Raw genomic sequence first — 12243 nt, forward strand, 5'->3', positions numbered from 1 at the left:
TGCCTCACAACCATCTGTAATGAGGTCTGGTGCCCTCTTCTGGCCTGCAGGCATACACACAGACAGAATACTGTATACATAATAAATAAATAAATAAATAAATAAATAAATAAATAAATAAATAAATAAATAAGAAAAAGCAGGGGTAGAGAGAAGGATCAGTGTATAAGAATACACACGACTCTTCCAGAAGGTTGGAGTTCAGTTCCTGGTACTCATTCCTGGCAGCTCGCACCCGCCTATAACTCCAGCTCCAAGTGATCCAGTATCCTCTCTGACTCCTTGGACGCCTGCTCACATGTGTGTGCATGCACACCTATGTGCACACCCATGTGCACACACACTCTAGGATGTGAAATGTAGCTTAGCGTGAGTGAAGCCCTGGGTTTGATTCCGGAACTGTATGATCAAAGCATGGTGGCACCTACCTCTAAACGCAGCACTAGGGAGGTGGAGGCAGGAGAATTACAAATTCAGTCAGTCTGAAGGTCATCCTCAGCTATACAGCAAGTTGGAGGTCACCTTGGGCTGCGTGAGACCCTACCTCAGGCGAGATGGCTCCGTGAGTCTGGCTGTGTGGTCCAGGCTGACTGCCAACTCACAGTCCTCCTGCCTCACCCACTCGAGGATGGGATTATAGGCATGCACCACCAGTCCAAAGGGATTGCTCAAACCAGCGGCCTTTGAATACTTCTCCAGCATAATGCTGATACTTTGGACTGGAAAATTCTAGCCAGTGAGCTAATTAGTAGTGTACTATCAGCTATTCTAAAACTAAAGGGCATGAGATATTGTGGACACCTGAAAGACTACAGCATCCTGGGAAATGTTGGAGTAATGCTCTCTGGGAGAGGGCTGTGCCCTACGGACACCCTCCGTGGATCCACAGCTTGTCTTACGAATGTGTGTTCAAAGGTGAACGTGGAGCATGCTGTTTTAATGGAAGGAAATAAGAGCTCAACTCCATGGGCTGAATTGAGACTCTTTGTCATTGAATTTGGATTTCCCCAACTCTTGAGCAGAGAGGTTCATAGTCTGGTCATAATGGTCAGGCAGAAAGATAACGGTGTAGTTGATAGAGCACCTGTCTATCACGCAGGAAGCTGACCCCAGCACTGAATGAATGGAACAGAGTGGTTCATTCCTGTAATCCCACTCAGGAGGTGGAGGCAGGAGGATCACCTTTGGCTCCATTTCTAGCTCCAGGCCAGTCCAGGACGCAGGAGACGCTGAGTTAAGGCGTAATTAAGGAGTAGGAGACTTGGGACCGGCAGTGAAGACATTTGTCGTGTACTGCAGGGAACGGTGAGAGATAAAAGATGTGAAAGGCTGGCTTGCACACCTTCACACGTGTGTGCTCACACTTAGCCTTTGGGGAGCTCTGAAGGCCTCTGCTTTTCCGGGTGACTTAGAGAGCAGGTAGAGGAGGATGCTGACCTGACCAGCCAGTTCTTGAGTGGGAAGGGAACAGTACTGCTGTTGTTTCTTTATCACCTGAGCTTGTCCTCGCTCACCTCACGCCCTGGTCCCAGTAACAGGACTGCGGCTACACGCGCCAGGAGCCAGGGTGGTTCCCGAGCAAGGAAATGAAGCCGTGACTAGCAGCCTTCCTGTAAAACTTCCCATGGGCCTGCGATTTTTTGTTTGTTTGTTTTTAAGATTTTTTAAAATTGATTTTTATTGAGCTCTACATTTTTCTCTGCTTCCCCTCCCTGCCTCTCCCCTTCCCTTCAATCCTCTTCCATGGTCCCCATGCTCCCAATTTACTCAAGAGATCTTGTCTTTTTCTACTTCCCAGGCCTGCAATTTGAAACCAGCTGCTTCAAACTCTAAGCAGCCTAAAGACCCTCATGTTTCTAACTGGTGTCTGAAGTGAGGGTGGTCTTATTAGATTGTACCTTATACGTGAAGCCTGGTTAGTATCAGAACTAAACCGCCAGCTTCACAGCTGTTCTGACCTTGGCCAAGATTCTTTTTTTAAAAAATTAATTAATTAATTTTGGTTTATTTTTGTTTTCTGAGACATGGGTTTTTTTTTTCTTCTGTAGCTTTGAAGCCTGTCCTGGAACTCACTCTGTAGACACCAGGCTGGCCTCAAACTCACAGAGATCTGCTTATCTCTGCCTCCTGAATGCTGAGATTAAAGACTTGTGCTACCACTGCCCAACTATTTTTTTTTTTTTTTTTTGGAGACAGGATCTCTCTATGTACTCCTGACTGTCCTGGAACTCACTGTGTAGACCATGTTGGTCTCAAACTCACAAAGATCTGCCTGCCTTTGCCTTCCAAGATCTGGGATTAAAAGATGTGTGCCATCATGCCTGGCCCACACTTTATTTATTTATTTGTTTGTTAATTAATTTATGTTTAGGAATGTAAATGCACCCCATGCATGCAGTACCTGTGGAGGCCAGAAGAGGGGCATCAGCACCCTGAAACTGCAGTCAGAGACAGTTGAGATTTGCCATGTAGGTGCAGGGAACCGAATCTAGGTCCTCTGCAAGAGCAGTAGACGCTCTTAACTGCTGAGCCAACTTTCCTGGCCGCTGGCCAAGACTTTTATAACAGCACCATGCTATACATCTGAGCATTTCCACTTAGCATAGAACTTACATAAAGGACACAGTTATGGGATCAGTCAGATTATGGGAGGATTTGAAAGCATTGATGAAGAGTGGTATGGATCTAAAGAAACAACCAGTCTGGCTTACTAACGTCTAGGGGTACGTTTCCACTAACTTGATCTGTGGTTGTGCCTTAGGTGAACAACCTTGGTGGGACTACTTAGTTCAGAAACTACTACAGGTCTTCTCAGGCCAGCCTGCTCCTTTGGCACTCTGTCCAGGGGATGTCTTGCTCCCTTTCCCCGTGCAATTGAGACCATCAGTACCAGTGTCACCAAATGAGTTACGTAGGCTAGGCAGTTAAACTTCCCACCACATTACAGTGACATTCAGCTTCGTTATAGACAAGTCTGCTAAAATCACAGGAATTTTCTGCTCACTATTTTCTGGATTCCAGGTTGGTTGGGAAGAAAATCAGTCACCCTATCTCAGTTCACACGCTTGGACCAAATCTGGTTCCCACGGTGTGTTGTTATATTACAGAGCCAGGGCCTCCCTCAAGGGTCCTCAGAAGGGCAGCTGTCCTTCTTGGGGTTCTAAGGGGTGTGTCTTCTGCCCTTGGAGTAAGGCAGGTCAGAGTGTGTGCCTATTGTAAGCCTCCAGAAAATACGGTAGAAGACCATGAGACTGTCCCTTGAGCCCTGGCAGCTGGGGCAGAGGGCATTGCCCATAACTACTTGGCTTCAGTATTCATTAAATAACCATGAGGCCCTGCTGGGGCAGTACAGTACCCATCCCCCGGTACTATCTAGCATTATTCATAGACTTGCCCTGAGCCTCTGTTGTAATGAGGAGCGGCGGGCTGTTTTTCGTCCCGCCTGGCTCCCACTGCCCGGCTAGCTTAGCCCCAGAAATAATTACATGGAAACTGTATTCATTTAAACACTCCCTGGCCCATTATCTCCAGTCCCTTATTGGCTAACTCTCACATATTAGTTTAACCCATCTCCATTATGTGTATTGCCACTTGACTGTGGTTTACCAGCATGAGTCTAACCCAGCGTCCGTCTCGAAGAGGAGAGCCGTGGCGTCTGTCACACTTCCCTTCTTCCCAGCATTCTGTTCTGTCTACTCTGCCCACCTAAGGGCTGCCCTATCAAAAGGCCAAGGCAGTATCTTTATTCAACCAATGAAAGCAACACACAAACAGAAGAACCTCCTACACCAATCCTCCACTTTACTTTTCCAACCTTTGTTCCTCTCCTGGGAGGTATCTGTTTGCTATAATTAATACATCTTTCCCTCTGAATGCTTCTCCTCATCAAGAGTAAGTCCAGGCTGAGCTTGATGGCACACATTTGTAAATCTCAGCACCCAGGAGGCTGAGGCAAGAGGATCCAGAATTTGAGATCAACCTGAGCTGCACTGGAACAATCTTTGTGAGTTCAAGGCCAGCCTACCTGGCACAGTGAAACCCTGTCTCAAAAACAAACACAGAAAATAGCAACAAACTAGAGGCGCCTCATCAGTTAAGAGCACCTCCAGAGATCTTAGGTTCAGTTCCCAACATGTCCATCTGATGTGATGTTTTATTTATTTATTTATTTATTATTTATGTATGTATGCAATATTCTGTCTGTGTGTATGCCTGCAGGCCAGCAGAGGGCACCAGACTCCAGACTCCATTACAGATGGTTGTGAGCCATCATGTGGTTGCTGGGAATTGAACTCAGGACCTTTGGGAGAGCAGGCAATGCTCTTAACCTCTGAGCCATCTCTCCAGCCCCCTGATGTGATGTTATTTGGTCCACTGGTGGCCTCTGGGGACTGCATCCTTTCCTACACCTGGGCATGTGCATAAGAGTGCAGTATCCTTAGGAGCCAGAAGAGGGCTGGGTGGTGGTGATGGCGCACAACTTTAATCCCAGCACTCGGGAGGCAGAGGCAGAGGCAGGCAGATACCTGATCTCCGTGAGTTCGAGGCCAGCCTGGTCTACAAGAGCTAGTTCCAGGACAGGCTTCAAAGCTACAGAGAAACCCTGTCTTGAAAAACAAAACAAAACAAAAAAGAAAAAAGAAAAGAAAGAAAAGAAGAAGAAACCAGAAGAGGGCATCAGGTCCCCTGGGGTTACCAGAGGTTGTGAGCTACCTGCATCACCAGAATGTGCTCTAACTGCCGATCCACGTCTCTAGCCTGTCCTTCCCTCCCTCCCGAGTGTCACTGTAACCCAGGCTGGCCTCAAACTGTCATCAGTCCACCGGCCTCAGTCCTGGGAATGCAAGTGTAAGCCCCCACGAAGAGTCACAAGAAACATACCCCAGTGTTCTACACTGGTACAGTACTTCTTATCCCAAGACAACACTTTATGGAGTTTTGAACATTTTCATTTACATTCAAGTTGGCATAGCTGCTTTCATGACCCCTTTTAATATCGACAGTGATTTCTGGAAAGTGATTTAATAGTTCAGTTTGTCACTGGCCATCTGCCAGCAATTTGCTATGCCCTATAAATCTTTTTTAAAAATGTATTTATCATGTATATAGTGTTCTTCCTGCACACCAGAAGATGGCACCAGATCTCATTACAGATGGTTGTGAGCCACTATTTGGTTGCTGGGAGTTGAACTCAGGACCTCTGGAAGAGCTACCAGTGCTCTTAAATTCTGAGCCATCTCTCCAGTCCTAATAAAGACTTTCTAAAAGAAAATTTGTGTGTGTGTGGAGGGAGGTGTGTATGTGTGTGTGTGTGTATGTGCATGTGTGTGTGTGTACATGTGTGCGTATACCCCTCTGTCTACTTACTCCTCTTTTTTTTCACAGGGTTTCTCTGTGTAGCCCTGGCTATCCTGGAATTCTCTGTAGGTCAGGCTGGCCTCGAACTCAGAGATCTGCCTGCATCTACCTCCTGGGTTCTGGGATTAAAAGCATATGCCACCACACTCATCTTGGGAAAGATTTATTAAGGCCTTTCCATAGCCAGGCCTAGAGACACATGGCTTTACTCAGGAGGCAGAGACAGGCAGATCACTGAGTTGGTGACTAGCCTGGTTACATGACAAATTCTAAGACAGCCAGGGCCACATGAAGAAGACATTGTCTGTCCCACACCCCAGACCCATCTACTGACCATGCAACTGTCTCTGCAGCCAGATTTACTGCCATGGGGAACTCCTGCACCAAGTTCAGATGACTAAACTCTACCAAGATGACAAGCAGTTTGTGGACATGTCACTCACCGCATCTCCAGGTAAAACGACCTTGCCTTCTCCTGAACCTTCTACCTCAAGGAGGCAGATGTGGAAGCAGCACAGGCTCCCCTGATCAGGGGGTGTCTCAGGGTACTCCACTGACCCCTCGGTGTCATCTCCAGATGAAGTGCTGCAGAGTTTCAGACAGCTGGCCATGACACACAACAACAGCATCCCCAGGGAAGAGCTTCAGAAGTTTGTCCAGACATACTTCCAGCCTGTGGGGCAGGAGCTGCAGTCCTGGATCCCAGAGGACTGGAAAGAGAGGTGCCCCTCTGGAGAGAAGACAGGTCAGGGTCCCTCTCTTGGGGCTGCCTCCCTGAACACTGTGGCTCATCTCTTCTAGGCCTCAGTTCCTGCAGAAGATCTCCGATGCCAAGCTGCGTGACTGGGCGGGGCAACTGCACCAGATCTGGAAGAACCTGGGAAAGAAGGTAGCAGTGGCCTAGGCCTGCAACATGTCCTGGGCCTGCTTCATGGTCTGACTGACTGCTCCGGGGGTAGGACAGAGCCACGCCACAGTCCTGATCCCTAAACAGAAGCCTTCTCGAAAGCATGCAGGGAACATCTGCTTTAACCCCTCACCTCCTCTAGGGAACCACCCATGTAAACCAAGCTAGGGGCTACCCAATGCTGCCCTTGTCCCACAGCTGTTCAGTCCTAAAGAAACACACAGAGGCTTATATTAATTATAAACTGTTTGGCCTATTAACTCAGGCTTATTAACTAGCTCTTTTGTTGTTGTTGTTGTTGCTGTTTTCAAGACAGGCTTCTCTGTGTAACAGTCCTAGCTGTCCTGGAACTACCTCTTGTAGACTAGGTTGGCCTCGAACTCGGGGAGATCCACCTGCCTCTGCCTCCTGAGTATTGGGGTTAAAGGCCTGCGCCACCACCACCCGGCTTAACTAGCTCTTATAACTTAAATTAACCCATGCCAGTCCTCACTGCTCCTGATCTTCTCAACTGTGCTTGGGGGAAAGAGCATGGGTTTCATCATTCTGGAAGGGGACTGGGAGAGAGTGTTTCACTTCTTTGACTTCAGGTGGCAGCAGGGGTATTGGGGGGATTAAGGGAGATCTCTACTAGCATTGCCTCATCCACTTAGCTTCATCCAGGTCACAACGATGGCTACTGTCAGTGGTTGCCTGCCTGATGCCATGCTGAGTGGCTTGGGCTTCAGCATACCATTAAGTTGAGCCAGGACCCCAGAGGCTGGCAGGTGGGGAGGGAGGACACTAGGACTCTCAGAAGCTGGCCTGGATTACACAGCAAAGTAGAAGGAACAACAGAACCAGCCTCCCCAGCCAGGCTGCCAGGTCCTCTGCCCCCACTCCCTGCAGCCGCCACTGGCTGATGCTAGGCTCCCCTGTGCCCTCTTTCTTGACTCCAGATGAAACCAGAGATTTTCAAAAACCCTGAGAGGTCCTCCCTGATCTACTCAGAACACCCCTTCATCGTGCCTGGAGGACGTTTTGTTGAGTTCTACTACTGGTGTGTGTCCATGTCTGGGAGGCCGGGGGCTCATAGAGGCTGGAAGTTGTGGTGGGGAACCCAGGGCCAGCACCCTCTAACATGGGCATGCAGGGCAGAGGGTGAAGGCTGGATGATGTGTGCCTCCTCCTTCCGCCAGGGACTCCTACTGGGTGATGGAAGGTCTGCTTCTCTCTGAGATGACCTCAACAGTGAAGGGCATGCTGCAGAACTTTCTGGATCTGGTGAAGACGTAAGGAAGGGCTGTAGGCAGGGAGCTGGGCTTGCCTTGGTGCTGGGTCAGGAAGCATCTAAGCAGACCCCTTCTTGGCAGCTACGGACACATCCCCAATGGCGGACGTGTGTATTACCTGCAACGGAGCCAGCCCCCACTCCTGACTCTCATGATGGATCTGTATGTGAATTACACCAAGGACATCAGCTTTCTGCAGTGGGTACCCTGCCCATGCTGGCCTGCAGGCATATCCTATGCTGGAGACTCCCTAGGACCAAGGGCAGTAACCATGTATGTGGTCTGAGGTGTTGCTTACCCCACCCCAGGGAGAACATTGAAACCCTAGCCTCAGAACTGGACTTCTGGACCATGAACAGAAGTTTGTCTGTGAGCTCAGGAGGAAAAAGCTATATCTTGAACCGTTACTATGTCCCTTATGGGGGACCCAGGTAAGAAACTGGCCTGCCATCAGTCCCTTGTCTGCTCACTCGGATGTGAGCATCTCATGCTGTGTGTGTGTCAGGGAGATGGGGGCGGGGGTTGAATCAAGATGACCGAGCCTTCTGGTTGACAGAGTGGCTTAGTACCTATTGATGTTATGCTATTGCTCTTTGCTAGGCCAGAGTCCTACAGCAAGGATGAAGAATTGGCAAACACTGTGCTGGAAGGTAAACATGAACAGGAGGAGGAAGGACCCATGGGATGGCTCTGAGCCTCTGCATATTTCCAGCTTCCATCTGTGGCTGTTTAACCCCTCCAGTCAGTGCTGACTTGGGGTTGCTATTCTGTCCTTACAGGGGACCGAGAGACTCTGTGGTCTGAGCTCAAGGCTGGAGCTGAGTCTGGCTGGGACTTCTCTTCACGCTGGCTTGTCGGAGGCACAAACCCTGATTTACTTAGCAGCATCCGAACCAGCAAAATGATACCTGTTGACCTGAATGCATTCCTGTGCCAAGCAGAGGAGCTGATGAGTAACTTCTACTCCAGGCTAGGTGAGCACCCCGTGAGGGGAGACTGTCCAGTGTAGGGCTCCCACATCAACCTTGGCCACGGGACTGGAGGCAGGGCTCCCCAGCCAGTTCAAGCCTTCCCCTTGATAGAGAGGCATTGAGGGAAGAGAATGACTCAGGAGCCCGCCCTTAGCTTCACACGGCTGTCCCTTTTGTTCTATGAGGACCTCTAGGGTCTGGAAGAGGACACTCCAGTGCATCAGATCTGTCTCCATCCCCCAAAGTGTCCCTTAGCTCCCTCCGAGCAAGAGTCGTCACATGATGAGCCTGGGAGGCAGACCAGCATGTCTCTGGGAGCTGGGCAGGAACCACTAGTACAAAGAGCCATGAATTCTAGCGGGCGCTGGGGAATCACAATCCTTGTCGTCAGGATTCTTAGCCTGTGTGGACACCACAGACGGAAAAGGGCAAAGTAAAGACATCTAAAGCCAGGACCCAAAGGCAGAGCCCAGTGTCCTGCTGGTCAGACTAAAAGGCAATGCCACACAGGGAATGACGCCGAGGCCACAAAGTACAGAAACTTGCGGTCCCAGCGCTTGGCCGCCATGGAGGCCGTCCTGTGGGACGAGCAGAAAGGAGCCTGGTTCGACTATGACTGGGAAAAAGAGAAGAAGAACCTGGAGTTTTATCCCTCCAACCTCACCCCGCTCTGGACTGGCTGCTTCTCAGACCCTAGCGTCCTTGACAAGGCTCTGAACTACTTGGAGGTGAGGGACAGTGGGCGGGGCCTGGCATCCCGGAGGCAGGCCCCTCCCTTCCCTGCTGGCAGTGTCTGTCTTAGCCTGCAAGTCTCGCTGAGGCCACTGGGAGCAACCGTGAGGCAGGAAGAGAGGGGGCAGGAGGGGCAGATCTGCCTTCCCTGAGGGCCCTGCGTGCTTGGCTCTGGCTTCAGTCACCGCCCACAGTCACAGCAATTCTGGAATCTTCTAGGACAACAATATCTTGACCTACCAGTATGGGATCCCGACCTCTCTTCACAACACAGGCCAGCAATGGGACTTCCCCAATGCCTGGGCGCCCCTGCAGGACTTAGTCATCAGAGGTAGGAAAGCAAGCAGCTGATAGGCCCAGCCCGCCTCTCCTTCCCTCCAATCCCAGGCCCTGGATTAAGAACATGTGGGCCCACAGGTCCAGAAATCTGAGGGCCCGCACACCCTTGCTGCCTGGGGAGAGAGAGGCCCGGGCTTCTGTTCTGCCCAGGATGGAGGTCTCTTGAGTATTCAGGCCTTATCTGGGTTGGGTCTTAGGTTTGGCCAAGTCAGCGTCCCCCCGGACTCAGGAGGTGGCTTTCCAGTTGGCCCAGAACTGGATCAGAACCAACTTCAAAGTCTACTCCCAAAAGTCAGCAATGTATGAGAAGGTGAGCAGCAGGCTGGGGTGTGCCGGTCTCACCAGGGTCTGGTTCATGGTTGAAGTGTGTCCGGCATTGCCAGTCCTTAGGCAGCACAGCCCGTACAGTGCGACCCCCAGTGGCCATTCTTGGGCACTGCAGGGGCCTGAGCAGCAGCCTGGTGCATATTTCTCTGTTCCATGGCTGTTACCCCTATAGCTAGGGTGGTTGGTTTAGCAGTACCCACCTATAACTCATGCTTTTGTCCCTAGTATGACATCACCAACGGTGGACAGCCAGGTGGAGGAGGGGAGTATGAAGTTCAGGTAAGCAAGCTGGTCAACACCGTTATAGGCAACTCCTGGGATCTGGGGTCCCCAGAATATGTACGTCCCCTTAGGTCTGAGACGCCCAGTACTGGGCCTCTGAGGAAAGATTTTGAATGGTAATCATTGGTGCCTCTGTGGCCAGAATCACTGGGAAGAGGGCATCCCCAAATCAGGACGTGGGAGTCTAGTGATCTGGCCTCTCTCCAGGAAGGATTTGGTTGGACTAACGGACTGGCACTGACGCTTTTGGACCGCTATGGTGACCAGCTGACCTCAGGAACCCAGCTAGCTTCCCTGGGACCCCACTGCCTCCTGGTGGCCCTTCTCATCAGCTTTCTGCTACAGTGACCACAAGGAGAATGGCCTCACTGCGTGCATTTCCTCCTCTGGCTCCACACCTACCCCCCAGCTGTCCTGTTCAGTGCACCGGGGCCAGAAGTGATCAGGAGGTCAAGATCAGGGACTGGATTCCTACCTGTAACCTTCACTAGGGTGGAAAGCCCTATTCTTGGGAAAACCGAGTCCAAACGCCTGAAGCAGCCCAATGGGAACCACATACAACCTGGGCTTCCACACACACGTACTTGTCAAAATGCTTTTATTATTGTTCTGCTGAAACGCTTACAAATACTGCAAAACACCCAGCCAGGCCCAGCGACCAAGGGTCCGGTGCTGGGGAGGGGAGGGAGGTGGCTTAGTGTTAAGGCGTAAAGGCTGAAGCCAGCCAGCTGGAGACTCGATCCTCCACCCTTTTCCCATGGGCCCTGGGAACTGAAGGGAGGGTATCACAGCTCAGGGCCTTGCTTCTGCCCTCCACACCCACAGCTCAGGACTCTTTCTGGGCACCCTGAGCTACCCTCCTTCCTTATTGGGAACTGGTCCTGTCAGAACAGGAGGACAGAATCTTAGCTTCCTCTCCCCTCAGTGCTGCTGTTCCCTTGGTCTCGGATCCCCGAACACCGTCCCTTCTGGCTCTAAGCAAGGCACAGTGGAAGGGAGAGGCTGGACTGGGGGCTGGAGACAGACTGCAGCAGGGAGGTGGCGTTTCCTCCTGCAAGGTGACACCCCCCCCAGGCCTGGGTTGGAGAGACGATGGCACGTACCTTCATGTGGCCCACAGCTGAAGCAGTGGGCTGAGCCACAGAGTGGCCATGGCAATTAGTGTATAACCGTGGTGATGAAGCAGTCACCATGGAGACCATGGTGATGGGGCTGGACCTCAAGGATGACACCTGAGGTCTCTGGTCCTTGAGCAGAGTAATGAGAATTACGGAGGTGGGAGGATGAGGGGTGGCAAGGGGTTGGGAAGCGCTGGCCTGAGCTGTTCCCCAACTCTTACACACGGCTCTGCCCAGTACCCCCTAGGCCCCTGCACGGGGTGAGATGAGAAGGGAATCTTTGGCAGATTCTGGTACCATAATTTGTCCTTTATACAGAGAAAACAAGCTGAGGTAAGCAGGTGCCAGGTTAGAGTTGAGAGCCCAGCTCTGCGACAGCTCTCTAGGCCTGCCAGACCCAAGAAGGACCCCCTAACTTCTGGGCTCCCAAGAGGCAACAAAGCCTCTCCCTCTCTTCTCTGCTGGCCTCTTAGGGACCCAGGCCCAGCCCTCAAGCACCAAACCCCTCACAGAACAATTTGTCTTCTTGCACAAAAGGCCTGGGGTTCTCTGCCACATCCTGACCCTGTGTGGCCCGGTGCCCAGTGTGCCGCTGTCTTCAGGGACAAGCCAAGCAGCAGTGGCAGGGCATGGGTCCTGGGGCTGACCTGGGAACCCAGGAGTGCACGGTAGTTAGTTCATGAACTGGGTGTAGCCCTCAGCTCCTGTGACGATGACATCCATCCAGATGCGCATGGCCTCTGCAGATGGGGCCACCATGTAGTACAGCCGGTCATGGGTCTTCACGCAGAAGGTGAGGGCTGGGTTGGGACTCTGCCAAGGCAAGACAGGAAGTGCCAAGGTGAAACTCCATGCCCAGAGTACTCTGTTCACCTGTCTCTTGTTTGCCGTTCTCAATGAAGTCTCAGGAAGCCCTGAATTTAAGGCTGTCTTTGGGT

At 51.3% G+C, this 12243-nt stretch overlaps 2 protein-coding genes across 10 annotated transcripts in view; one reads left to right on the plus strand and one right to left on the minus strand.

Moving 5' to 3' along the window:
* Positions 1–10682, plus strand: part of Treh (trehalase) — a 13468-nt gene extending 2786 nt beyond the window's left edge. Inside the window, exons 2-15 of one of the 2 annotated variants that reach the window (XM_005347198.3) lie at positions 5712–5812; positions 5936–6080; positions 6160–6247; positions 7204–7304; positions 7444–7536; positions 7618–7734; positions 7845–7967; positions 8137–8186; positions 8316–8510; positions 9018–9235; positions 9459–9570; positions 9776–9888; positions 10131–10184; positions 10395–10661. In XM_005347198.3, coding sequence (XP_005347255.1) covers positions 5712–5812; positions 5936–6080; positions 6160–6247; positions 7204–7304; positions 7444–7536; positions 7618–7734; positions 7845–7967; positions 8137–8186; positions 8316–8510; positions 9018–9235; positions 9459–9570; positions 9776–9888; positions 10131–10184; positions 10395–10535 — 1651 coding nt within the window. In that variant the 3' untranslated portion in view covers positions 10536–10661. Of the gene's footprint in view, positions 1–5711; positions 5813–5935; positions 6081–6159; positions 6248–7203; positions 7305–7443; positions 7537–7617; positions 7735–7844; positions 7968–8136; positions 8187–8315; positions 8511–9017; positions 9236–9458; positions 9571–9775; positions 9889–10130; positions 10185–10394 lie in introns of both variants that reach the window. The other variant, XM_013346205.2, reaches the window with a different exon arrangement.
* Positions 10683–10759: 77 nt separating this feature from the next.
* Phldb1 (pleckstrin homology like domain family B member 1) overlaps positions 10760–12243 on the minus strand; it is a 48587-nt gene continuing 47103 nt past the window's right edge. For 3 of the 8 annotated variants that reach the window (XM_026779518.1, XM_026779519.1, XM_013346264.2), the window contains exon 26: positions 10760–12118. In XM_026779518.1, the coding sequence (XP_026635319.1) occupies positions 11978–12118 (141 nt within the window). In that variant the 3' untranslated portion in view covers positions 10760–11977. The remainder of the gene's footprint in view (positions 12119–12243) is intronic. The other 5 variants (XM_026779523.1, XM_005347200.2, XM_026779522.1 and 2 more) reach the window with 2 other exon arrangements.

The sequence above is a fragment of the Microtus ochrogaster genome, chromosome 5, assembly GCF_000317375.1.
Source record: "Microtus ochrogaster isolate Prairie Vole_2 chromosome 5, MicOch1.0, whole genome shotgun sequence".
NCBI lineage: Eukaryota > Metazoa > Chordata > Mammalia > Rodentia > Cricetidae > Microtus > Microtus ochrogaster.